At 40.4% G+C, this 27,792-nt stretch overlaps 1 protein-coding gene across 1 annotated transcript in view; it reads right to left on the bottom strand.

Annotated features, from left to right (window-relative positions):
• The window catches only part of si:ch211-186j3.6 (neural-cadherin), a 351,776-nt gene that overhangs the window by 75,291 nt on the left and 248,693 nt on the right, over positions 1–27,792 (bottom strand). The window contains exons 28-32 of the mRNA XM_034679695.1: positions 24,439–24,566; positions 17,386–17,513; positions 16,172–16,295; positions 9,092–9,272; positions 4,872–5,038 (exon numbers count right to left, since the gene is read on the bottom strand). Coding sequence (XP_034535586.1) covers positions 4,872–5,038; positions 9,092–9,272; positions 16,172–16,295; positions 17,386–17,513; positions 24,439–24,566 — 728 coding nt within the window. The remainder of the gene's footprint in view (positions 1–4,871; positions 5,039–9,091; positions 9,273–16,171; positions 16,296–17,385; positions 17,514–24,438; positions 24,567–27,792) is intronic.

The following is a 27,792-nucleotide window of genomic DNA, read 5'->3' as shown; positions in this document are numbered from 1 at the left end:
TTTGTGGTCCTCACTGCAAGGTTCTTGCTGCAGGCAGCAGGTATCATCTGCAGTTTTCTCCTCCTCTTCAGAATCAACCACAAAGTCTTTTTCATCCCCAGGCTCAATAAGAGGTTTCTGGTTCTCCAGGATCTCCTCATCACATGTTTTTGGGAACGCTCTCTGGACGACCTTCATGCGTCTTATCCAGGGTCCATACTGCTCCAACATTTCCTCCTTGATGTTTTCAGGTAGAAACTGGGAGAACAGCAGGCCGTCTTCATCAAAGGGTATCTGTGGGGGAATCCACACATCTTCAGACTGGTCCTTGTAGATTTGAAGGACAGACTCAATGATTTGGTCTGGGATGAAGCTCAGGAGTGCCGGGTCTTTGTTCACCACTAGCTTCCTTATCCTGTTTGTTGTCCCAAACCTCTCCATGACGCTGCAGACGAGAAACGCGACAGCTCTCCAAACCTCACAGGAAGGAGGAGGGAGGTCTTCGTCCACAGAGACACCAGGGTCTTTCCTCAGGGTCTCCAGAGTTGTTGCACTCAAGTGGAGACAGAGTGTCAGCAGTTGTTGTTGGTCTAGATAAGCGCTAGTGTAGCTTTCTAGAGGGAACAGCTTCAGTAGCAGCTGGACCAGCAGATCCTCAACCAGGTCAGCGCTGACAGTGACCACAGCAGGGACAGAAAGGCTGGAAACGTCACCCACAGGGGAAGCCTTGAAGCTGTCGCCGGTTTGAGCCTCAGCTCTCTGCATGTTGGAGTTCATCATCTCAACAAAGTGGATATCAGTGAAAGTTTGCAAGAAGCAAAAGTTAAAACACAATCGAACACAACGAGCAGACACGATCGAACAGTGACTTGCTTGTAGAGAGGGTTTGTGTGAAATGAGACATTTGAAAGTTTCTCCTGAAACAGTGTTGGTACTGTGACATCACAGTTACATTATTATGGAATGATGAAGTCACAGTTTTCTCTGGTGGAATTGAACCCAGGACCCTTGCGTTGAATTCAGGCAGCAGCCCTGTCCACTTTGCCTCTGTTTGTCTCTTTAGGTCATTTCGTGTATATCTTAATGGCACTCCCAAAGCAAAGCTTGTCTCCTTTGTGATGAAAACATTACCTGTGTACCACGCAATAGGTCTCTGTCCAGGATTTTAACCCTAAACTATATCATTGAAAGCACGCAGGTGCTTTTTTGAACTTGTCTGTGCATGTAGTAACTTAGTCACTGCTTATATTCCATGGTATACTTTTAAGATTTTTATTTTTTTTTTCTAGATAAACATAAAGTGGCAGAATGTACACCCATGCATTCTTGACTGCACTCATTCTTTGTGAATATACGTTTTGAGAGTATTTTTAAAAGCAAGTACTTCAGTACTTTAACCAGGGTGTGATTTGTGAAATAAACAGAGGGGGGGATATCTCCAAAAAAATGTCACCAATTTTGGTAAGCTTGCAAACAAAAATAACAAATATTCCTTTTTCTGAAACAACCTATCTCCAACACATTAAAATGTAGCCATTATGTATTTTAATTTAATTTACAAAGTCAGCCTACTATCACCTTAAGAATATATCAAGGATTAAAGGACTTATGTCTCAGCAGAATGCAGAAAAACTGGTCCATGCATTTATCTTTAGCAGACTAGACTACTGTAACGGGGTCTTTACAGGACTCCCTAAAAAGTCCATCAGACGGCTGCAGCTCATACAGAATGCTGCTGCTCGAGTCCTAACAAGGACCAAAAAAGTAGACCACATCACTCCAGTTCTTAGATCTCTACACTGGCTTCCTGTCTGTCAGAGAATAGACTTTAAAATCCTGCTGATGGTTTATAAAGCACTGAATGGTTTAGGCCCAAAATACATTGCTGATCTGCTACTACTTTATGAACCACCTCGACCTCTGAGGTCATCAGGTACTGGTCTGCTTTCAGTTCCTAGAGTCAGAACGAAACAGGGTGAAGCAGCGTTTAGTCATTATGCACCACATATCTGGAACACACTCCCTGAAAGCTGCAGGTCTGCTCCAACTCTCACCTCTTTTAAATCAAAGACTAAGACTTTTTTATTTGCCACTGCCTTCCTATCTTAGATTATTTTAACCCACTTTAAATTAAAATTTTAATGTAATTTTTAATATATTTCTAATTTTCCTTTTCTTTTCTGTTTTATCATATTTGTCATTTTAATTGTGTTCTTTTATGCCTGTCTGAATGTCTCCAATGCTTTTAATGTTTCAATGTAAATCACATTGAGTTGCCCTCGTGTATGAAATGCGCTATACAAATAAAGCTGCCTTGCCTTGCCTTGCCTTTAATTAGTTAATGTATTCACATAAGTAATCAGTTATCACAAAATTACAAAACATGTTAGATGTCAAAACATAAATTATATTCATATGATATTAATAATTTTATCTTAGACTAATGAACTTAAAGTATCTAACATTAATTATAACATTTGGAATTAAATTAACAACTTTAGAACATCCAACCCTAAACTACACTAACAAGTGCCATGCCAGTGAAAGATGAGATTTCTCACCAAATAGTCCTTATTTAATTCTAATTTTATTTGCATCATTGAGTTCTTTAGTGAAGTTCAAAATATGTATATTTCATATATTGCACTGCCTCTTTAAGGTTGCTCAGGGTGACAGGGTTTTGAGTTGAAATGAAGGTGTCACATGAGTTCGATGTGCTGTTGTCCTACATTGATGAAGGGTCATTAAAGGCATCATGACGCACAGCAGAAGTTGTCACGTGGTCTTTCTTCCCCACAGCCCTCAAGTGTGATTGAATTAAGTTTCTAGTTCACGCTGTTGAAGTTGAACAGTTCTGAAGAGATACTTAAACAAGTTACGGCATTACACTAAATTTGTCATTCAACTTTTTTGCAGTTTTAGCCATCCTCCCGTTAATATAAGTTGGATCAATGCGCGTTCCTCTCTCTATCGATCAGAGGCTCGATGCAACCTCCTCCCACCAAGCTTTGGCAGTAGGGAGAGGAGGGCGGAGGCCTAGGTGAACATAAAGCTGCATCTTCCACCTGTGGAATCTCCAGAGATGCTGGCAGCTGGATGTCGTTATCCCTCACATTATCTGTTCTTGACTTTTTCGGTTCAGTTTTTGCTGAAAAAAATTAGGAAATGCTTTGTTGCCGTTTCATGTCAGTAGACGTCTCGCATTACGTTGCTAGTAAACTTGAAACGTAGCCTAAACTCTATTGTTTATATTTATATTTGTTCACCTGTCAGGAGGCGGGTCGGTTGGCACCATCTGCTGGTGGTAGGAAATGCATTTAATATTACCAGAGGGGGGAATGAGACATATCCCCCCCCCGGAGATAAAAACTGTACAACCAGAGGGGGGGATGTAAAAATCAGATAGGGGGGGGGGGATCCCTACCACCCCCCCCCCCCGGCAATTCGCACCCTGGAGTTAGTATCCATGACGCCACCCATCCGTTTCTGAAGCGCTGTTTTGAAGCCAATCGTTGGCAGCAGCCATATTGCTGCTGTCGGTCAATTGTGAGGTAAAGAGGCGGGCTTTGAGCCTCCTAGCCAACAGCTGCAGTGTTCCTGCCTGTCAATCAAGTCAGCTGTGCCTCTCATTGGAAGACTCGTAATCTAAATGTCTTCCAATGAGAGGCGTTAGAAAAAACTCCCCCCCCCCCTGCAGTGTGTGCCGATGGAGAAATGAGCTATCCAGTCTACACTCGTCTTTTGTACCAGGCTGTAAACATGTTTATTTCTGCTGTAAAGATCGCCTCTTTTGAATTGGTGTGTAAGTGGTTTCTGGTACTTCCTGAGCCAGCCTGAAACGGATCCTCAATGAACTGCAGTTTTTAACACTTCCGTATTGGACTCATATTTTTAGACCGGAGGTTGCCTCTTGGTTACTCCTGAGCTGTCTGATACTTTTATTTTCACTTTAAAAATGTTTCCCATGTCTGTACGCCATGACTGGTATCACTATCATCCTTATTGTTAGAATCAGGAGTAGAGCAGGATTTATACTGTATTTATTGTGTAAAGTTTACTCATAACATCAATGTCTTATCTTGAAAATGACACCCAGAATAGTCACTTAACAAGTTAGGCATGATGGGAACAATAAATCCAACGCACCCTCCCTGAAACTTTATGTGTTTAGGAAGTGGGTTACAGCTATCACTGCACAGTCTAATAACAAACAATGAAGTCACACCTCTTGTTCATTCTATTAGGCTGCTGTTTAACCTTGTGTTCGTTTGGGTGTCTGTTTGCGTCATGAGCGTAGTAGTATATATCATTTGTTGTAAATATACAGTTTGCAGCACATTTGGATGTTGCAAGTGTTCTGAATGTGCATTGCTTCTGCATTTGCAGCACGTTTCTTCAATAGAAGATTGTTTTGGCTGTTGCAGATCAGTTGGCCTTATCAGGCATCACAATTTACCGTATCTAAAGCACAGAAGCAGCAGCATGATTGCACTCTAAACTTACTATACCCAGAAGAAGAATTCAATTTGCAGTCTGGTTTCATCTTACAAAAAATAAAGTAGTTTCCTTTGTATCAACCTACTCCTGTTTTAAGACATGCAGACAATGCTGTAAAAAAGGAAAACCTATGTCAGCTCTCATATCTGACAGTTGTGAAAACAACAATCCAGGAACAAAGACCGCTGTTTAATTTCCTTCAACTTTAACATTTCACTCTCTTTAAGCTTGTTCAATATGGACACAATTTGTTTTTTTACACTGAAAAAGGGAGAATTGATTCAACTACATCTCACACAATATTCCATCACAGACGCAATATACGCAAGATACGCAAGATATGCACGCACCCACACACACAACACACACACACACACACACACACACACCCTTACCTCTAGTCGTATGTATTCACTCTGCTCCTTTGAGATGAGGTTGAGGATGGTGCTGCTATGTTTGCGGGTTCGAACCAGGACTTGAACCCATGTCCTCCGGGCCGAGAGCGGGGACGCCAACTGGTAATGCACATGACTGTGGCCGTCAAAGGAATACTCTGGGACTTCTGGTGATGGTACAAAAACAACCAGATAAACAGTGAGATAGAGCTGTGATTGAGAATAGACATTAAAGTTTTAAATGCAGCACAAAACAATTAGAAGGTGCTTCACTCTGGGGTAATGTGGCCTCAAGTAACTCCAACTAAATAAAACTGGATTTCTCTTCCTGCAGAAAGCTGGTGGCGGGACAGAATATGCAAAATACACCGGATAGAATATGTATGTGTGGTTTAGTCTGGGTTATGCTTGGTTCTTCTTTCTTGGACCCATGTTCCCAGAAGTGGATTTTGTGCATGCGAGGCAGACCAAACCAAGCACACCTAAAATGTTTTCAAAGCCACTCTTCCATCTCATAGCATATGCAAGATAAATTTCCTCCCATCCATTGCTTCCACACCTCACCCTCTTTGTCTTTCTTCCATGTAACTTTGACAAAGTTGAGTGGTTCATAAGATCCTCCTCGGAGGCAATATTAAGTCCAAGATTTCTTCTAAGCATGCAATATGCAGGTGATCAACCATGTCTTCTCAATATTCCCTTTCACTGCTTATTGTGTTTAACAAGGCCGCAGAGCTGTTTGTTTGGGATTTGAGGATATAAAGTCAGATTTATTCAATTAGTTTTACATAAATAATTACTGTTTTTTAAAAACAAAGATATTCATTTAATCCCTGGTTAAAAGGGTAAAAATGTGTTCTTACTGAGCTGCTTATTCTACTATATTTAAGCAGCATCACGATGATATGACTGACTGTGATTCAGTTATTGGCATGCTGAGGATCTGTGTCTGTGCGTTACACACATAGACTATATATATATATAATGGACAGCGTCGCTCTGCCTTTTCCCATTGTGTGGTTTTGAAGCCAAAATATCCTGTTCCAGAACGCTGAGATCTTTAAAATTTTCTGCAGCCAGTCTGTGCAGTAGGGAATTTGCGTGTTTCCACGGTAACGAGCTTCGCCCTACAGCTTACCGTCCCAAGGTCCTACAGTTTCTCTCTACGGTGTCAGTCAAAGTAAACCTGGATGTAAAATCCTGTTTTTTAACCTCTCCTAACTAACGAAAAATAAACTTTTCAGAAAAAAAGAGGCCTTGAACACAACAGTCAAATACTAACTTCATATCACCACAGCATACAGATGTGAGGAACATTCATATGACATTTATTTTTTAAAGTTTGACCACAGCCCCATTCAAATGAATGGGGTAGACAGAGTTTTTGACCTAAACTGCAGCCAACCACTAGGGGGAGCAGTTTTTGTGGCAGCCTCACTTCCAGCCGAGCGAGATGACGTCCATTCTATATACAGTCTATGGTTACACATTGCAGCTAAGGTGTAAATGTAACTTATATTCTGTTGTATTTTGCCACATCTGCAGCAAGGGCCTTCCTCCTTTTATTCTCTCCCTCTCTGCTCCACCTTCCCTTTTCTTCCTTTTCATTTCACCTGGTGATAAAGTTGTCTTTTGTCAGTTGATAAGCAGCAAGTGGACAGTTGCTATGTGCGTTGTGAGGGACAGAATGATGATGTCATATTTTGCAGTGAGCGTCCAGGACACCACAGCAACTGATTGAGCTCAATAAACCAACTGTGAGACTCGCACTCTAACATGATGGTGCATGCATTCAGAGAAATCAATTCACTCGTTCTTGCTGTTCACACTGACTGCTCACAGTAGGCCAGATAGACCCTGAGGCCAATCAGGAAATGTCCTGGTGCTCCTGACGTATGCTCCACACCTGTCAAGTGCCATTGTGTAAGAGCCAATTGTCTCACTCGAACCTGAAGCAATGTAAGTGAAGTTCAGGGGCTTATTTTCAAGCATTTAGGACATTCAGTAAAGAGATACAGCCGGAAACAAGGAGCATATATGCAACCATAATCTCCTGACAGAATCCAATCAATGTCTTTGTGTAACAAAGAAGACTTCTTAGCTCCATGAATTAACCCTCCTGTTACCCTCAAATTAACTAACATATTTTATCCTTGGGTCAATTTAAACCTCCAGAAACTGATAGTTACCCAGGTTTATGTGTCAGGTACTTTATGTTTCTTAGCTGTCTACCTAAATAGCCTTTAAATAAAATATATTTCAAGCATAAACACAATCTAAACATTCAGAAGAACTTTATTTGTTAATCAGAACATCAAACTGCTGTAAGTTTGTCATGCTCTCGTCGGCCCTGCCTTGTTTCTATGTTATCAGAACGTATGACACAGGACTCATCATTGAATGTCTTTAGAGACATGGTGGCTGGAAATATTATATCTCAATCTAAAGGTTGACGGTTCGATCCCAGCTCCTGCAGTCACATGTGGAAGTGTCCTTGTTTATAGTAACCTCAATATCATCCAAAACAACCGAAACAAATGTGTGTAAAATGTTGATATTTCTTATGTTATATACAGATAAAACAGCCTGGGGTCAGATTGACCCCAAGGAACACCGATGTGTATTTTCTTTTTACTGGAAATTGGAACATATCAACATTTAAATTTTGTTGTCCCCAATATATTAGGAAAAGTCATGAAATATGAATCCCAAAAAATGATGTTAGTCATTCATTTAGAGACGTTAAACATTGAATGGGGTCTAATTGACCCCAAGGATAATAGTAGGGTTAAGGGCACAGCCCCAGAAAGCCACTGACATGTAATCCACATGAAGCACATGAGACCAGGATGTATGTGAGAATGACTCTAAAATGTTCACCTCACTTCTTCGTCTTAAAGCTGCCTCATTAATTTATATTCCAAATGAATCCATGTGCCTCATGTTGGTGATTGACTAAGAGCTTGTGGCTCATTCCAAATATATGAATCATATCATGAATAGAGCGAATGATTCACTCACATTCCCATTCCTTTACTCAATCCCTCATTAATTATTTCATGAAATGGTCTATCTGCTGTCGGTTGCTTATGCAGAAGCATGGTAAAGTCCTCAGATGACACTAAAGAGGACTCAGTGTAAGAAAAGGGCCAGCTCTAAAAGATAAAGAGGCCTGTTTTACGTCTTGTCAGCATAGTATTGACATTAGGAACTGAAAACTTGCATATTCAACAGTGATTTTAGGGAGTCCTGTCAGGCAGACTCACTGTGCAGTACAAGACAAAAATCAAACAGCCTCTGTGCAGCCGGGCAGAGAGTGCTGCATCAGCTTAATACACCTCTGGAGCTCCTCTCTTTATTCTACAGGAAGTGTGCAACAGGTGGAGCAGGACAGGGGGTCATTAAAGACAGCACATGAGTTCACAAGAAGATGCTTACTACAGGATGTAAAGATCCTTAATATGGATGTTCTGGGGCCTGCAGGCTGCCCTCTAGTTATAATAAGAGCTACATAGGAGTAATGAAGGGTCCTCTGTGGAGAGGGGAAGTTTTGAGCTGTTTATGCAAGAATTTTAAATTACAGAACATTCAACCTGCGTGCAGCGTGCCACAAAAGAGGTGGTATTGTGTACTTTTAATGGAGACATAGGAAAGTTGTGCATTCCTTTAATTAACACAAGTGAGTAAGAATCTCTCTCTGTTACTACTTTGGGTATTTGCAGAACTGGAGGTTTCTGCAGTTAATGTTTACGACGAGGAAAGGCTTGGTTTAGCACAACTCAGCAGGCTGAAACTTTACAGTGCAATTAAAAACATTGTGAGACAGCCTGTTACCTGTGAGTGTCTCATTTCATCATCTTTATTCATCACATGAAACCCACCACCCTGTTGAGTGTGCTGCAGGCTGAAGCTCTAAGCCTCGTGAGTGTGCTGATTGTGATAATAATATGGCCTGTAAATTCACATATTTCAAAAGTTATTGACCTCCTACAACTTATAAATAGTCTGGTTTATATTTGGGTGATGTTTCAGTTGAGGGACCAACTATTTAATTTACTGCGCTGTTTTATGAAGCTGTCTTTTCCAGCATTGAACTCATCCAGCCAAGAGGCAAAGGATCTTCCAGGACACATACATTATTTTATTTTGCTGTTGGTCATCCATCCACCACAAATTTGATATATTCCTTTCATGAACAAGTCCAAAAGAGTTTGGCTTACCCTCCTCACACTGGTGTCCCGTGTATCCCGGCACACACTGGCAGCTGAAGGAGCCCCACTCGCCGTGACAGCGACCACGGTGGCCGCAGGACGGGTAGCCCATGTTGACACAGCTGCTGTCCGTGGTCAGGCAGCCCGGAGAGCTGGACTGAGAGTCGGCCGGAGAGCCCAAATCATACAGCTGAATGGAGGAGATAGAGGGCAGGAGATGGAGGAGAGTGAAAGAGGATAAGGTGAGGATGGAGGGGTAATGAGGAGGGAGCAGAAGAGAGATGATGAAGAAAGGGAGAAATAAGAAATATATTTTAAAGAAGTTAAAAAGTGTTTAGAGGTGGTGAGATGACAAAAAGAAGAGACACTTGCAAATAAGTAAGTAGCTTAAAAACAAGACTCAAAAGGACAAAGTGACAGCAGAGAAAAGGGATTGTGAAACTCACAGGACAGACAGGTGTGGGGTAAACAGCCCGGGGGAGATCAAATAAAGATCAAATAAAGTCAAAGAGAGCAGGAATTGAAGAATTCAGTAGGATAACTTTGAAAGGTGTGAAGGACGTGAACACAGGGATACACTTTGGCCTTCTCGTCTCTCTTCCTCCACCCTCTTCTCCTATGATCAATAACGAGCACTTGGGCAATGTTCTGACGGACACAAAACATGGCCGGCTGCACAGAAACCTCAGAGGACAGGAGAACCTTGAACACCTAAATTTGTGTCCCTCACAAAAACACACCATAAAAGACATTAATATGTTCAATCTCCTCCCTGCCTCACCTAAACTTTATGGGTTGTGTTGGTGCCACTGTGAGGATGTAAAGCAACAGATCGTAAAAACTGTCAGAGTCATGCCGCCCCAGAGCTGCTGATTGGCTGTGACCTCCAGCAAAGAGGCTTCTTATTGGCTGCTGACCTTTAAGAGTCAAAGCTCCTCTGTTTGCAGGGTTTAGACAGATTGCGTTGATTGCTGAGAATAGTAACACAGACATCAGCAATCAATGACTGAAAGACACTTTGGAGAGGCTGCAGCTGAGTCCACAGTGGATTGATGTCACTCTCTGTGAGTCTGAGCAAATGACACAGACTGATACAGGAGCTGAATGCAAAAGTACACCTGCGTCTGCTTAAAGTACAAATTGCAGCCTCGGCTGAGAGAGCTGACACATTCACCCACACGCAGACACTGAGGCTGTCCTGTTTGCAAAGATTAATCTCAGGTGTTGGGTATAAAAATCTCTGCCAACAGGAAACGTTATACGAACAAAATAAAGAATACAGCTGTGAGTGAGTGTTCTGGGCAGTAAGTGATGTTTCACAAAAATGACTGTATCTTGCAGCACCCCTGTTTAAAGAGGGCAACAAGGAATTTGAGTTGAATGTCAGACTGAAATGGCACAACAGTTGAAAGTTGGATTAAACAGCTTTGGAAATATTGATAAATGCCAAACTATAGTAAACAACACAGCACAGTAAAAGGTCTTGTGAGGTATTGGGCCACTGGAGCTAGAAGTACAGCTTCAGTGTTACTTGGATTCTACAACTTGGCCAGAAGTTTTTGGACAACCGAGGCTCACACTCTTTTATAAACATGTCTTCAGGGATTTGCTTCCACATAAGAATTAGTTAGGCTGGGCAGCAGACTGGGCTTGATGTAGCCTTTCTATTTGGAAAGTGAATCCACAGGGGAAGTTTCTCTAACTTGCAAACTTTCCAATGGTCAGGCAGGGGTAGAATACACTTGTTTCAAACAAAGCATCCGATTGTACGGAAGTCTATGAGGAAATGACCCAACACTGCATTATAGTAATTACATAACTGAACATTTTTCATATGAGTTTAAGGTCAAATAGTTAGTTTCAGTCTTTTTCAATACAGGCAGGGGTGTGTGCACACTTTTTAGTCTGGGGTGGTATGAAGTAAAATGTCTGAATTTATTTCATCAACCATTTCTGTCTTGACTGATAACATCTACTTTAACTACAAGGTTTCATACACCTTCTGTGTCATACTGGCCACGGTTACATTATGTTTTTTAATTTGGAATTCATTATTCAGAATTAAATAATTTGGAATTAAAGTATTCTCCTTTGCGTTTCCATGGAAATAGTAATTCCGAATTGAGGTTTACATGTAAAATACGTTCAATCGTCTTTTTTCAATTCCTCTTAAGATCTGCGGGTTGGGAAGGGTTCTGATTGGACAGGGGAGGGTGTGACGTATTTACATCTACTGGAAGAAAACAGACTCCAGTTCCTGCTTCTTTTATTTTCGGCTACAACATGGAAGACCACACAAGTGACAAGTCCCTCGATTAACTTGGACACTAAACGGTCCACATTTGTATGCTTCCGTTCATCAACTGTTTTCATGACATCCATTTCTTCTAAGGCTCCTATTTAATAAATAGTCTCGGCTCGAGTCCAACGCTTGCTTCGGGCGGCCATCCTGGAATATGTGCCCGCCAGCGCAACAGGACAAGGGAACGAGCATGCGCAGGACGACTGGAATCAATTTAAAGCGGAATGACATGATAGAGGAATTATTCAATTCGGATTTAAAATCAGAATAAACCAGACACTTACTTCGGATTTAAGTTTTATTCGGAATGGTAATTTTCATTTGGAATTATGTGTTTACAAGGTCACTTTTAATCTTTTTAAAGAGGATTTAATTTTTATTCTGAATTGAAGAGGATTTAAAAGTCTCATGTAAATGTAGCCATTGATTAAAAAACATCACAACTGAGTATAAATATAAATCTTCCACAGTTAAAGGTACTGTGAAGAGTAGTCATGTTGTCCTGATTCTGGTAACACCTTGGGATTAAACTTTTGACTACATTTACCATGAGCAATGTCCCTCACTGACAAAAAGGACAACACTCTGTGAATGCAGTTCAAGTCCCCCCTCACCAAGGTCATGGCTCTAAATTGTCCTGACAAAACTAGACAGGCTCCTTTACTGCTGCCAAAATCTGAGTTACACATACTGTATGTCTGAATTAGGGATGTTAACAATTAATCAAGTATCCATTGATTGATTGTTAAGAACGTTTTCAAAAACACATTTTGTTTTGTAATTTTCTATCACATTGAACAAACATCATGTAGTATCATATTACATTCAGCTACTAGGGAAGTTTTAAATTGAAACGTATCTCAATGTGAATCAACTGGCCAAAGACATTTTGTTTTTGTCATGGGAATTGAACCGGCGACCCCTGCGACGAGGACTGCAGCATCTGTATGTGGGGCGCTTAGACCGCTATGCTACCAAACGCCCCATCTACGTTCCTTTAATGATGAATTATTAATTGATAGGTAATGTTTCCAAATATCCATCACAGAGAATACTTACAATGTGCATCCCTAGTCTAAATTATTACCTGCAATCTCTACATTCAACTTAAAACCATGTTGTTGTAGATTTGAATTCGTGTTAAACGGCCATATGCTGGTTTACCAACGGCTGGACAATTCATTTCTAAGGTCCATTTTTTTGGTTTGACACTATAACTATTCAGTCATGTGTTCATTTATTATTTTTCTAACTTTAAATTTAAGTTTTCATATATTTTTTGTTTGTTTCCTCCAGTGAGGAAATGTTGGTCTTGCACCCCCTGTGGCCAAGGCAGTACCTCACGAAGTACAGATGAAGAGGGACAGGAAACGTGGGGTATATAGAGAGTGGGGGAGGACACACAGCAGGTTTATGGCTGGGAGTTGAAGCAGCAACTGTGTGATGAGGACTATCACCTCGTAACAGTTGGCGCCCCTCAGTAGTGTTTTTAACAACCTTCCCAACCTAATAGTCCAATGTATCACTCATGTTTAATATTTCTGCCATGCTAAATGCAGGAACAAGGCAGCATGCTGTTAATCACTTCATCTGTCACCGACCCGTGGTGGTGGTTTCTGACATTAGAAATAACTCATGCTGATGTTGCATGCTTTTTTAAGTCATAAAGTGACATCAATATTCATTTTGGTCTGTTTTAAAACCAGCTTAAAACTCTCCACAGGAGCTTTAACACACATTAAGTTCTTCTATGTAAATCGGTGTAAGTAATGTGTGCCTGTCAAAGTATTGTAGCACTGAAAATAAACTGAAACATCCAGACAGTAGATTTTTTTTCTTAAAATATATTCTGGCACAATGACAATGTACATTTTCAATATTTTTTCAAAATGTTGGATTTTGCCTTGTGAAAATCAAACTTTCTGCAGAAACTTCAAATCTGACTCCCACTCAGAGCTGCTAGCACTCATGAAGCCATTACTTCTGAAACTGCAAACATCCATACTTAAAAAAAAAACCCCAAGAATGACAGTTTTGTCAAAAGCCACAGAAAAACTCAAAGCAGTAAAGTAACGTATGCATGGCGCTTAGGGGAGAAAAACAAGTGGTATAACGACAGGACAAGTATGCGGGGTGAAAAACTGATGAGTGGCAGCTAGATGGAAGGGACACACACTAGAATAGAAACAGTCCTATACATCTGAAAACTCTCCTCCTGAACACAACCATCTAACTTCAGAGTCAATTATATTCCTCTCATCATTTACACACGTGTCACACTTTAAGATTTAACCGAGGTGACATGGTCCTGGCATACTGCACCTCCAGCTTAGAAACAAAAACATGTTTCAAACAACACAGCGGGAACAAAAAGCCTACATGCAGTCACATACATCAATACTACAGACTAACACTGCTAGAAATAAAGAAACAGAAAGCAAGTGTGTCTATCACTGTCAACTACCTTTACCACGCGACAGGCACTCACACATCAAGTAAAACAGATGAAGTTGCTATAGCAACAAATGTGGCACATTAGCACGCTCTGTGATAAGAAGCACAAGGGCAAAAAAATGAAAATGTACAAAAAATAAAAGAAACAAAGCATACAGCGCCAGAACATGTCCATCAACATTATTAATCATCAGTACGCCTACTGCTGCTTGTTGCTGGCTCTGTGTAGATTTATTATCCTCATGTCCACCCACACATATCACACAGATTTCTCTCATTAATACAGAACATTTGTGTGGCCTCCCGCCATGTCTCCACATACGGTAAGGTACCACACATCAGCAGCACGCTTTCAGCTCTGCAGCAGAAGAAATGAAGAGCCTATTAAGGCTCCAATTTTCAGATTCACATCTAGAGACGGGTACCATTTCATTTTTATCAATTCGGGATTCTGATTCAATCATTTTTGGAGAGTAAAGAAATAAGGAATGTTTAAAGAAGTAATGTTAACTCACTAACTTATGTCAGCTGTTTCTGATGTTCAATGATGAAACATAAAAATATCAAACAAGGCTTACATCTGTGTATGTTCCTATAAATAACCAGATATCTACTGGTGACTCAACAGTTGCAAAGGGATTTAACCTCTTCACCACAAATCTGTGTCTCTCCTACACTGTCTCCTTGTTCATTGTGCCCTTCATCACTAAGTGAACAGAGTTTCTGCACTTCAGGGTCTCTTCCTAGGAGCTGTGGGTGGAAGGCTGCTCTCTGAACACATATCTAACACATAGACTGTATAAAACATCTGACAGGAATATATTTAAATTATTTGTAGACATGATTATTTTATCTAACTATAAATGTGAACATGAGCTCATCTGTGTAAATGTATGCAACAATATGAACATTGTTACATCCCTTATCTGGTGTAACACCTGATTATTTCACAGGTGAAGAAATGGTTGATCAGTGGACTTATGAGGTACAACATTACTAACTTTCTTAGTGCCTTTGTGCTTTCAGGTGTATTAAAAGCTTCATGTTGTGTTGTGTGGTTCATAATCTGAAAAATGATCTCTGTTCTTTGCTGATAATTACAATTTGTATCATTTTTTCTCACAACAAAGTTGTTGAACATTCATATTTATTTTTATAATAACAAAAACTAGTTTACTTTCATTTTAGGGAGTGTTGTTGTGAACAGCACTGGGCTACTTTTCTTCATGACGATATGGTGTGATAAGCATGTTAAGGCTTTGAGTCTCCACAGTTTTTTTCTTTTCCAAATGAGGACATGCTTTCATGCAGGGACCTCAGCTTGAGTGTCTAAAAAAACTAGTGTCACTTGAAGACACCTGCAAGATCTGCTCCCACAGCCCCAGCAGTTGCTCATTCCTCTAATCAAATTTAAAGTCTCTGCTGCAGAGTTTAAAATAGCTGCAAGAGCTAAGACAGCAAAAACAACCTGTCGCCTCTGACAAACTTGTCCCCCTCTCACCTTTCCTATTTCTATAGAAAGTGCCATTATCAGGGTTTAAGCATGTGGTATACTGAGTGCAGGGCTAATTATACATACGGTGTAAGTTAAGACAAAATCACAGTGCATATATTCATTTTGAATGGATCAAAGTTAATAAACAGTGAGATAACATCACAAGCAGCTAGTGGCAAAGGTAACATAACTCTCTGCACACTATACCTGCTCTCATTCTAAAGGACATTTTTATCACCAGAGAACCCAGGTGGTACCTTCTTTGTATTAGGAGTGACACAGTTAGAAAGGACCATGACCATTCGATCATTTTGGACTGACAGGGGCAAAATTTCTCACTTAGCCAGGGTTTTATTTTGAAGCCAGGGAAGAAATCAAAGCAGAAAATACAATTTTAGCAAAAATTGCAGGCTTTAGAAGAAAGTGGGCTGACAAAAGGCTGTCACACCGGAGGCCTGTGTTCATAGAGAAATGATTTGGGTTTTTGTTGGGGTTGGACTTGGATAGTCATGGTCGAGCATTGAGTCCTTGACTGAAACGCAAACAGCAGTACAAGGTTGCTTCAAGTCTTGAATTGAAGTCAAAGTGTGCAGAAGTGGAAAGGTTCATATTCTGTTTCACTGCTGAAGAGAACGTGTGTTCTGTTTGAAAGAGCTCTGGGTTTACAGTTAAAAGCATAAAAGACTTCTCTCACATGGCACCAGTGTGCTGCCAGTGTTGAGACCTGTTATTAGTCCATTTATCAGCCAAAGTGCAGGTGTGAGTTTCAGTCTGCCTGCATGCTGCTGTTCTAAAGGCTGTGCGGTTACATACAGGTGTGTATGTGCGTCAGTGTTACCTTGCTGTCTACGATGAGGTTGCGGATGCAGCCGGTGAAGTGTTTGTGTTGAAGCTGAGGGTAGATGTACGGGATGTCCTCGTTCACCCCGCCGAGCTGGAGCACGTGGCTCATGTTCAGGTGTCTGAAACACACAGAGGCATGGACACACACAGATTTAAACAAGCACTGCTGACAACCAGGGCTTATTAGCAATACAATAATTAAACTTAATATATCAGAATCACTTTAATACCTGAGGCAGCATTTTTCAGAATATACATTTAATGTAAATATTGAAGGTCTAAGTGTTATATTGTTAATGAATCCAATGAACATATACAAATTAATCAGTATTTCAACATTCCTGAATCCAAACTACGTTAAAAAGTGAAAAATGTATGGGTTTTTTTCTCTTCTGATACACCTTATATTTAAGACTGAGCCCCATAGCAGAATAAATATTGTGTAGCATTAGTTCTTTGATTGGATTCATATTACAAATTTGTATTTTTCCCCAAAAGATGCAGTCCTTCATATCTCTCTCTGCAACAACTAAGTCAAAGGGTCCTCATCTGGGCACACGTAAAAATGGTGTGTGTTCATTCAACAGGCTGATAGATAACACCAGACTTACTAGTTGGTTAAGCTAATTGTCAATACTCATACAAGTGAAGGTCTAAAATGCCGGTCAAACATTTTGTCTAAGCCGAAGCGCCACCACTGCAAATACCCAGGGCTGTAGCTCCGTTTAATGGCTACTACTTTAATGCTTTGATGCTCTACTACCCGGATGTAAACAAGCACAGATGACAGATGGCATCTTGTAGCGTGGCAGGGTTTGTCAGTATTTTTAAAGAATGGAGATAAAGTTATATGTAGGCTCGTGAAATTGGCATAAACCACTTGACCAGACCAGTCCAGGTATGTAGACATGAACCTGCTGGAGGACTGAAGGCTGGTTGTCCTGGCTCTGCTAACATTATCCATAGACTCTGTGATCCCTTGTTCAGCCATGTTGAAAAAATGACACCCAAGTGTCACTGTTTTCACTGCGTGATTTCTCACCTTTAAACTAGTTGGCTAGTTTGAAGTTTGAAAGGAATAAAAAATCAGTGGCTTCAGAAGATCTAGTAAATCCATCTTAAATCACTTTGAACCCTGGCACATGGCCACAGCCCCCCCTGTCTTTCTATAACAGGTGTGTATACATGCATTTAGGCTTTGGTGTGTACCTGTCAGTGTTGGGTGTGACACCTGTCACCTCACACGATGAGTGGTCTTCTGTGGTCAACCAGCTGCCCAGTCCCTCCATCTCCATCACTGCTGCGCCTGAACAGCGATCCAGGGTGAACCGCACCTCCTGCAGAGAAGACCACACATGTTGAATAGAGCTGATCTCATCAGAGAAACCAAGTGCACTCATAAAGCCCCCTATTTTCCTGCATTATAATGAGAGCACCCCCTGTAGCTGTCAAGTGCTCTTTCTCCATTATTACTATAGCGGGAGCTGCCTTCTGACTCACACATCATTCATTAGGGCATATTACTCTGTGGCTGCCTGCTAGGTTCCCTGTAACAGCACAAACAAAAAACAAGACTTTTCATCTTACACCACCATGTTTCTATGATTCAGAAATTGGTGTGTTTACAAGGAAAAAGGAGGTGAAGCAGAAACCATGCCAGCATGTTTCAACACAGCCAGAGTCATTTATTTACCTGATTCTTTTGACATATTTGCAATCAAAACAGCCATCTCTGCTGGATTACAACAACCTCTGTGTTAACGAATGCTTTAGATTACAGCTCCAGATATCAGGGCTGTGTTAGCTGGGTCACCTTTTAATCTATTATTCAACCTCAGTAGTAATCTCCAACATATGGGCTGCACAACAGATTGTGTAAACATCGCCATCACACTGTGAACTTCAGCAATAATCAGATCACAGGATGTGAAGTAAATACAGTGAAACTCACTTTGCTGCTTCTTTTTGCTGCTGAATGAAATAGGGAAACTTCTCATTTTCTCATTGTCCGTGACTAAATTACACGAAAAGTCCATCTGATGGTACATCAGTGCAGCCGTTCACATACAGAGTCTGTGAGTTCCCTGCTAGTTAACATGCACGAAACCCTGCTGCTGTCGTGGACAAGCCACTCTGGATGTGGATTTAAGTGACAGTTTGTGATGTTTTGAAGAGGACAAGACTTCAAACACTTTCATAATATAAGATATGATTATCAAATGTAAATTAGTGTTGAAAGAACATCCTGCACTTAGCTGGAAAATGCAGTGTTAGTTCACAACACTGTACAATCATATCATAAATAATGCTTAAAGATTTTTTGCAAAAAAATTTAGAAATGACATGTATCCCGGATATCAAGAACCATACACCTAGTGTTGTAGAAGTCGGTCTTGGTCTGGAGACCGCTTATTTAAGGTGTTGGTCTCGTCTCGGAATCGAAAGCATTTTAACTTGGTCTTGTCTCGGTCTCAGACTGGGTGGACTCTGTATTTTATATCAAGACCGGTCGAGAACACCACTGATGCACTCTGTGTCCTTGTCATTACTGTGATTAGAGAGAACCCCCCCCTGCACAGGCAACAGAAAACACAGTTTTAACTCTAATCTAAAGCGAAAGTTAAACTAACGATGAAAACAAAACTTAAGGAGTTAAAAGGCTCTCACAGCATGTCAAAAGAGAGGCAACAAAGACAAAATGATTGTTGCTGTCAACTGTATTTAAAGCAAAATAAACAGAAGTCTTTTATTTGTTAACTCTCATAATGATTTGTCATTGCTATATTGGTCATGGTCTTGTCTCGGTCTTGCCCTGCCTTGATCTTGGTCTTGACTCGGTCTCGATCACTAAATGTCTTGGTCTCGGTTAATGTGGTCTTGAATACAACACTACACACACCATAAAAGCCCTCAACAGTCGGTCATCCCACAAAGGTAATGGTATTTTATACAATTAATACACTAATCTGGTCATTACGAAGACTGTATTAAACCATATTTTCATAAAACTCTCTGACTCTGTAAAGTGTTGAAAATACAGACTGAACAGAGTGAATGGTTTTACTTGGTCTTGGTAAAACCTTGAAGTGCTCAGTGACAAAGTCAGGAGTGAGTCATGTGGACATGACAGCAGAGGAGAAGATTTATGACAAAACGCAGGAGGCAATGTTTCAGACTTCGATCCAACTTGTGATTTTTACCTGGACGATCAACTGTTTTAAAACCAAATCTTCTCAAGAAGCAAGATAAATGCCCTTAGAAATACTGATCACTGTTTGATTTATTGTTCCAAATGATAATTCAAATCAGGGGCTGGAGTCAGAATCAGCTCTCTCTTGGACTCCACTCGACCTCTGACGGTGTGATGTGTTATCTGGCATCAAGGTATCAGCAGCAGATCCTTTAAGTCCTGGAAGATGTGAGGTGGTACCTCTATAGATCAGACTTGGTTGTCCGGTATCAAAATGCTCTTCTGGTATTACATCTGGAGAATTTGGAAGCCAAGTCAACACTCCCCCTTGTTCCTCAAGGTTACCTCCTTCTGCTGCTCTGAAGTTCAGTTCTGATTTTCTCGTCATCATTGTGGGGACTTTAGTTGGTGAACACAGGTCACCATGGCTGGTCTACAGCTCTTTACCCTGTCACTGGTTCACCAGTTTCCCTTCCTTGAACCACTTTTGGTAGATACTGACCACTGCAGGCTGGAAACACCAAACAGGTACTGCAGTTCTGGAGATTCTCTCACCCGGTTTGGCCCTTATAAAAACTACTCACATCCTTACACCGGCACTTTTTCCTGCTTCCAACACCAACTTTGAAGAGAAAATGTTCCTCATACATAACACTCACAAACAGGTGCTATTGTCAGAGATAACCAATGACAGTGACTCAAGCTAGAAGAAGAAGAAGAAGAAGAAGAACGTATTTTATTAATCCCCAGGGGGAAATTCAATTTTAGCTATCAGTGGTTATGATGTTATGGCTGAATGTTTGTCACTCTAAGTTAAAACTGACTTTAAAACCAGCATCAAAAAAGACACGTCAACAGATAATACTGTGTTATTTACACCAGCTGTGCCAGCTGACTGCGCAGTGGTACACATTAGTCCTATCACGTCACATTAACAGTGTTTGTTTGCAGAATGAATCATTAACACCTACTCTACACCATCAACAATATGCAAACAACTCCAGCTCCTGGCAGAGTTACACACAGCTTCACAAACATTAAAATGTCCATACAGTCGTTGAGCGGTCCTCTTCTGATCCATAACTCAAACACAGTGTTGCATATTGTTTCGGTACTATGCAGCAAGAGAAAAATCATAATAATTGAATTCATGGCTCAACTTGTGTGTACATTTTTTACCACTTACTGTTAAATTCTTGGCTGCTGCATATAACAAAAGTCTCCATACAGCAGCTCTGTGCTTGCTGCTTTGAATCTCACACCGTCACAAACATCGATAGCTCACCCTACCAGGTCACACAACCAGGTTGGATAAGCTGCTGCGTTCAAGTCAGGACAAATGAATAGATTCAAATGTGATTAAAAATAATGCCGTTGTGATGCTGAATAATCCCCGTTGTAATCACAAGAGTCCCAATGCTTTATTGTATTCATGCAATTCAGAATAAAGCCTTTGTGTTTGCCAAGTCCCAGCATTCATGTATTCGTTTGGCTGCTCTGAGCAAATGTACCTCAAAGCTGTTTTCTCCTTTTCATTCAGAGCGTAGTTAAAGAATAAAGACACTGAATCAAACTGGTTTCTTTCAAAGTGATGTGAATATCTGAATTAGTAAAGAACGTGTGCACAATTCAGTTAAAAATGCAAGGTTCCCGATGGGGTGGCCTTATGAAAAGGGTATAACGGTTTTCTTCTTTTTTCTTGAAGGTCGGTTTGAGAAACGTTGGGCAACTTCAATCCTTAAAAAAGTCTGGTTATTCAGTTTTATGTTTTAAAGAGGCTTTTGATGATGCTGCGATGAAAAGGCTTTTGTTTTGGTAGAGTTTAGACAAAAGTTGAGCGCAGTCTTTTATTTTTTACTGAAGTAGTCCTCATCTCCATTCTGACTAGTTTCAAAAAACTGTGTTCAGACGCAGCCTGTCCAGCTGCTTCAAGGTGTCCTGAGCTTAGAGAGAGGGACTAAAGCTCTCAGTCAGCACAGACTCTGAAAATAGTGTCTCTGACTGTCATCCTCATATTCACAGGGGGTAAGGACTGTGAAACAGTAGTTATGTGAGAGTCCTTGGGGAAAAGGAGCTCTAGGCGGTCTTCAGTCAAACGAAGATTAGCTTAATTTCACTCTGATTAAATTCACTTGAAAAGGTCCAGGGTGGAAAATTTCATAGGAGGGCTGTTACAATCATTCTTCTCACTGTCACCACTGTACGGTGCAGACAGCTTCATCACCAACTAACATCTTTCCCAAATTGTTCCCAAAAGTAGTTAGTAATAGTCTTATAGAAGACGTCATGGGTGATATTTAGAGTCAATGACATAAGGAAATATTGAAACTTCAACTGTTGGAAATGTCAAAAATGACAGAAATCACTGACTGATGACTCAGAATAAAACATTCCATTGAAATTTAGCTGTTCTTTTCAATGTTCGGCACATTTGAGCAATTATCTCACTAAGGTTTTGAAGCTCATTCAGAACTACCTAATCCATGAGCAGCTTGTTTCCTGACTTCTGTATTTCTTAATTCATCAGCAAGCACAGTTTTTTTTTTTTTTGGGCCAAGCACTTCTGTTTGCCAAGGTTTACAAGGTGCTCATATAAATGTGTAGAAATAAAGCAGTCTCAAAGTAGCTGACAGAACAGGTGGATAAGAGTTTGAATGTTTGCATGCAAGCCAGGATTACACTGTTAAATTGTGCAATAATAGACAGTATGATGCATTTGGATACAACAGAATTTTCCCAAAATACATCTCTGACATGCTTGTGTCATATGAACCCACAAGGACACTACGAACATCTGGGGCTGGTCTACTGACCGTCCCAAGAGTCAGAACAGCATTTTGTCATTATGCAGCACAGACCTGGAAAAATCTCGCAGAGAGTATTAGACAAGCCCAGACTCGGACCACTTTTAAGTCCAGACTAAAACATTCCTCTTTCATGCTGCTTACTCTGCTCAATAATGGACACAAACCCATTTCTAAACCTTTTAACTAATTTTGCGTCTTAATTATTTCTGTAACTACAAACTTTTAATTTCTTTTAACAAACTGAGTTTAAAATTTTGTAACTAATTTTAATTTCTTTCTTTCTTGATCTTAGATTTTAAAATATTTTATGCTTATGTTTGTTTAATGTCATATTTTAAATTGGGTATTTTCTGACAAGGTATGGCGTTATGGAATGAACCTGATATTGGATCTACAATTAAATGTTGGGCATAGGGGCAACCTGCAGGGGTGTCAAGAGGTCTGAGCCAGCTTCGGGCTGTGACTGGACACAGAAAAGATTCAATGTGTGAGTCTTAAGGCTGATTTATACTTCTGCGTTGAATCGACGGCGTAGCCTACGCCGTAGGTCCGCGTAGCTCCCGTACCTACGCAGAGGCCTACGCACGTAGCTGACGTGCACCTCCTCCAAAATGTAACTACGCGTAGAGCCGACGCGGACCGCAAGCTCTGTGATTGGTCCGCTCGGCGGCTTTGTCTTTCCCGCATTCACAGCACATCGGCCAGACATCGGCCACACATCGGCCGTGTATTTCATCTCCTCCTCTCTATTCTTCATGTAATCATGTCTGTATGATAAACAGCAACATGTATCAGCTCAGGCGTATCGGAGGAGAATTGCTGCGCGACACGGACACATCGACGCACAAGTATGTGGGGCTCATGTCCGCGTCAGCCCCTGCTGCGTAGGGGAGACGCACAAGTATAAATCAGCCTTTAATCCTTGAGAAGAAGTTCTGAGATGAAACAAATGATTAAAGGTTAATTTCGGTTAAGACAAGACCAGTTGTGATTCTGTGTCCGGCGGGACAGTAAGACTCTGCAAGTTACGGACTTCAGAGCAGCAAAGGGGGCTGATTATTTATAATAATCCCTCCTAATTTAAATAAATAACAAGACTCGACACTGTTTACTATGTACGTTAAGTTACATACGTACAGAGAGAGAGAGAGTACATAAAACATAACTGGCCACAAATAACATTTTAATATTTGAAGTGTTGGCTGTATGTTTTTGTTGATTGTCACTGTTCTGTTTTTTGTTTTTAACTCTGACAAGCACTTTGAATTGCTCTTTGTATGAATGGTGCGTTATAAAGAAACTTCAAATAAACTACAGAATAATACATTTTTCTTGTATCCGATTCAAATTTTTCTTCAGGACTGCAGTTTGTGTTAGACTCAGGGACTGGGAAAGACAGGAACTGTGGCACTCCTGTTTGAGTGCCATATTTAGCAGGACAGCTTTATTTTATCCAAACTGTGCCACAGCAACAGAAAAAACATGTTTTTGGACAAACATGTTGTTTGTCCAAAAAAGAAAAGAAAATACAACACCTGCATCACTGAAGATGTCCTCAGCTATGTTGTCTTTTTAGTGAGACTGGAAATCTTAAAATGTTCACTCTTCCTGCAGCTGCATCAGAAAGTATTAAAGTTGTGTGTAACTCTCAAGTTTAGCTGCCAAACCCACTTTTTCATACTTACCTGCTGGCTGCATGACTTCATCTCAAACTGTGGCCAAAGTTGTGGGAGGATGTTTGAATCAGTCACCTCATGAAGCCAGCACAGATGCAGTTTAGAACCATGATGCAATAGTTTGCTGACTTTCTTTTGGCTGTTACACACACATGCAGCACTTCTGTACTCTTCATTTGACGTGATATAAGCTCATAAATGTGTAATTTCTTAGGATGCTGGATATTTAAGTTCAGAATCGTAGCTAATTTAAATCTTCAGGCTGATATGTCCAAGGTAATCTAAAGTGAAACTAATGTGAAAGTTGTACCCTTTAGTTTCTTTCTTTGCATGATCAAATTTGAGCTTAAATTACTTAAAAAAAAAAAAGACCAACAAGCTTCTCATTTAAATGGAATATTTCCGTTTCTAGCCACCCTTCATCCCTTCAGATTAAAAGTTTTAATCACAAGATAAACCTTTCATGATGAAGTGATCAGATCTAAAGAAAAACATGTTTTTTTCTGCCTCTTCAGCTCAGTGTGGATACGCTGAGAAGCTAATGTTCTAAATAACTGTGGGTTGGTGTTAAATAGATAAAGCGTCCCACCTTGCTGTTGCTGCGGACATCCAGCCGATGCCACCGCCTGTCTGCCACGTTTACGTTGCCTGGCAACTGTAACACCACTGTGCCCGAGCCATGGTTGATTTTCAAGGTGGGGGTCCCATCTATTAGCTCTAGATAAAGAGAGAAAGAGAGAGAGAGAGAGGCAGGATTGTTAAGGTGTGGGATTACTTTGCAATCATTATCTTTTAAGAAATATTTACCTGCTTATAACTAAAACCTGGTGCTGCTACTCATGACTCTGTAACAGCACTGAAATCATTTTAACCAACTGATACAAGCAGGACAAGTAAGTAGTGTGCGGTGTGTCATATATCCCACAATGCACACTGATAGTGCGGTACATAAGATTATAAACGGCTAATATAGTCTCTGTATATTAACTTCCGTGAGCATTATTGCACACAGTCTGTCGAGGTGTCAACAAACGTCAGACAAAAGTTATTACATTCTATTTTCTGACTTACTCAAATGGGAAATTAAAAGTTAATGAAGTGGCTAAGACTGCTTGGCTCCATCTGCAAGGAATTATGGAAAAGCATGTCTTCCAATCAGCATTGGTAATCCATCATGATGCATGCTGAAATCTAAAAAAATCCATGAAGAGGCTTAACACTCTGTGGTGGCTGCACTGACTTCAAGCTAAACCAGATTGTGTTTACAACAAAGACTCACAATTTCTACATGTCAATGTCTGGACTCCTTTTTAACCATGCTGAAATATTTTTAGTACTTTAATGTTTTCCAAAGAGCTCAAATACTCTACCCTTGGTTTACACAGTTGTCTTCAGAGTCTAGTCCCTTAAATACAGTCTGCCACTATAGGTACCCTCCAAATGAATGCAAACACCTAACATCAGGTGCACAGGTGAAAGTACACAGTCACCAAAATGGCTTTGCAACAAATGCAAGTAGATACAAACCAAAGCAAAGTGTGAACATAAAGGTGCATACAGTCACCTTGAAAATATGATCAACCATGAAACAGTAATGCAATAAACAAAAAGACAAAGAAACAGTGCAGAAAAATCCAATAAATCCAGTAATACTGGAGTCACTTTTTTTCATTTAAACCTTAGATACTGGATATACTCTTTATAAATATAATTGTTTCCAACATAGAATGGTCTTTTCATTTGCCTTCACCCCAGAGTCTCTCCAGGGAAAACTCCAACAGAGCCTCAGTGGTGAGCATGGAGGTGAGGCCAACGAGCAGCAGCTTCATGTTGTTATTTTGGGTTGTTCTTTGGGGGGGGGGGGGGGGGGGGGGGGGGGCTGTGTTTCCCTTCTGCTGGGCGAGGTTGATTTTCTCCTTTAACACCTTTATAGGTGCCTGTAATTGCTCTTAGTCTGGGATCCATTTGCCTTGAGAGACCCTACCAGGGGCTAGTGCCCCCAACAACACAGCTTGTAAATGTACAGGGACATGCAAACCCAACCTCCATGTTACTGGGTTGGTTCTTGCTGTTACGTACACTACAGAAATGCTTGGTCAAGATTAGTTTCCCGATGGCATACTTATTAAGGTCAATATAACTTGATTGTACTTGTAGGTAAATTTGATGTATGGTGAGTGAGTCAGCTTCAGACCACAAACTAACAGCACAGGACTTCACATGATAAACAAAGTGATGACAGTGGGGAAGACTAAAAAGGTAATCCTCAGTAAAAACAGGATTAAAAATGTTGAGAAATCAGACAAGACTTTGAATATAAATCAAAATAGAAATGTAATTAACCATCAGTCAATAAAACAAATTAAAAATGTACCATCAGCAAAAAAAACAATAAAAAGCTCCATATGAAAAAGTCAATAAACAGTACAGTACTTCTACAGCACTGATGCAGTCATGCTGTTACCTACCTGCTGTCTCTGCAGGGATAAAGCTGTTTTGTATAGTGTTGTTTTACAGGCTGGTTCTTTACATCAGCATCCAGTAGGGTGAAGCTAAAATTTGCATCCTTTGGGATTCCAAGCCATTTCTGCTTTTTTGGGTACTCTCTTTGTGTAATAATGCATTTATAACCTCCACCCTTTCAAGCAACATCAAGTTAAAACAGCTATTTTTACAGAACAACCTGAGCTTTCAACATATGTATGCTGCAATGATGTCAGATTACTATATGGATAGTTATAGGACCATAAAGCCAGAGTAAAAAACTTCATTGGAGACATCTTTACAAGTAGAACCATCATCCTCTGAAGCTGTCTGGGGGAACAGGGATTCTGGGTTAGGCGGTGACACTCTAATCTGCCTCCAGGCTCTTTTTACAGTTCTGTCCAGTTTGTTGTTTTTAGTATTTTCATGATGAGATGAGCCAGTTGATTCAAAGCTTTTTACTTTTTTTCCCTTGAGGAGTGCCTTCCCCTTTTTGAATTATATTATAAATTTCATACTGAAGGTACAACAGGAGTAATGTTATTTTTCTTGCCTATTAAAAGTCTTCCAAAGTGAGATGCTGCATTTATTCGCTTGACCATCTTCCTTTTCTTGTGCTGTAATATCTCCTTCATGGAAATCAGGCAGCTGAGAATTACAATGAGAAATTCTCCACTGTTTCATCAGTCTTAACTTGTTGTGGTTGTAGAGAAAGGTTTACTTTGCAAAGTATGAGCTAAAAGGGAATGAGGAAGAAAAAACGAGCAAGTGTGTGCAGACTTCACAAGAAATGTTTTAGTGATGTGGTTTTTAAATTAATGCTCATGTCAAGCCTGCAGTATATCTCTGTTGGCTGTATTCAATTAAAAATTAATAATAGGCTGTCACAGTTCATGTCCAATAGCTCATTGTTCCTAAGTTTCCCTGCTGCCGCCTTGAAGCAACTTTCCCACACACCCACTGCCAGAATTAAGGATTCAGTTTGAACTCAAGCATTTGTTCTCATGTTTTGCGTTGAGGACTCAGATTTGGCACTTTTCTGTTTAACTGAGTACAAAAACACTGAGGTGGTTACAGTATATGTTAGAATTATATTTAACAAGAGAAAACTACAGTAAGAATTTCACTCACTTCTGCAGTGTGACAACTGTCTCCATGCAAGAGTTAGTAGAAGTTGGAAGTCAAAAGAGGCTGACAAGCATCAAATTCCCTTCTTACTGCTCTTCAATCCGCTTTGTGTCTGACTGCGGCTGAGCTTTCGTCATCCCTCTGACTGCCTCTCTTTCGATGTCAGTCTATCAGCACTCTTTCATCTCCAGTCTGTCTTTCACCTCGTGCATTGCTTCACTCTTTCATGAACTTTTTCACCGTAACTGACACTGTTACATTGTGCAGCTTTCAAACACACCACAAATGCTTTCTACTGACATCTTACTTTCTACTGTGCCATTGTAGAGCT

Source organism: Notolabrus celidotus, chromosome 3, assembly GCF_009762535.1.
Source record: "Notolabrus celidotus isolate fNotCel1 chromosome 3, fNotCel1.pri, whole genome shotgun sequence".
Classification (NCBI taxonomy): Eukaryota; Metazoa; Chordata; class Actinopteri; order Labriformes; family Labridae; genus Notolabrus; species Notolabrus celidotus.
This window is presented reverse-complemented; position numbering and strand designations above follow the sequence as displayed.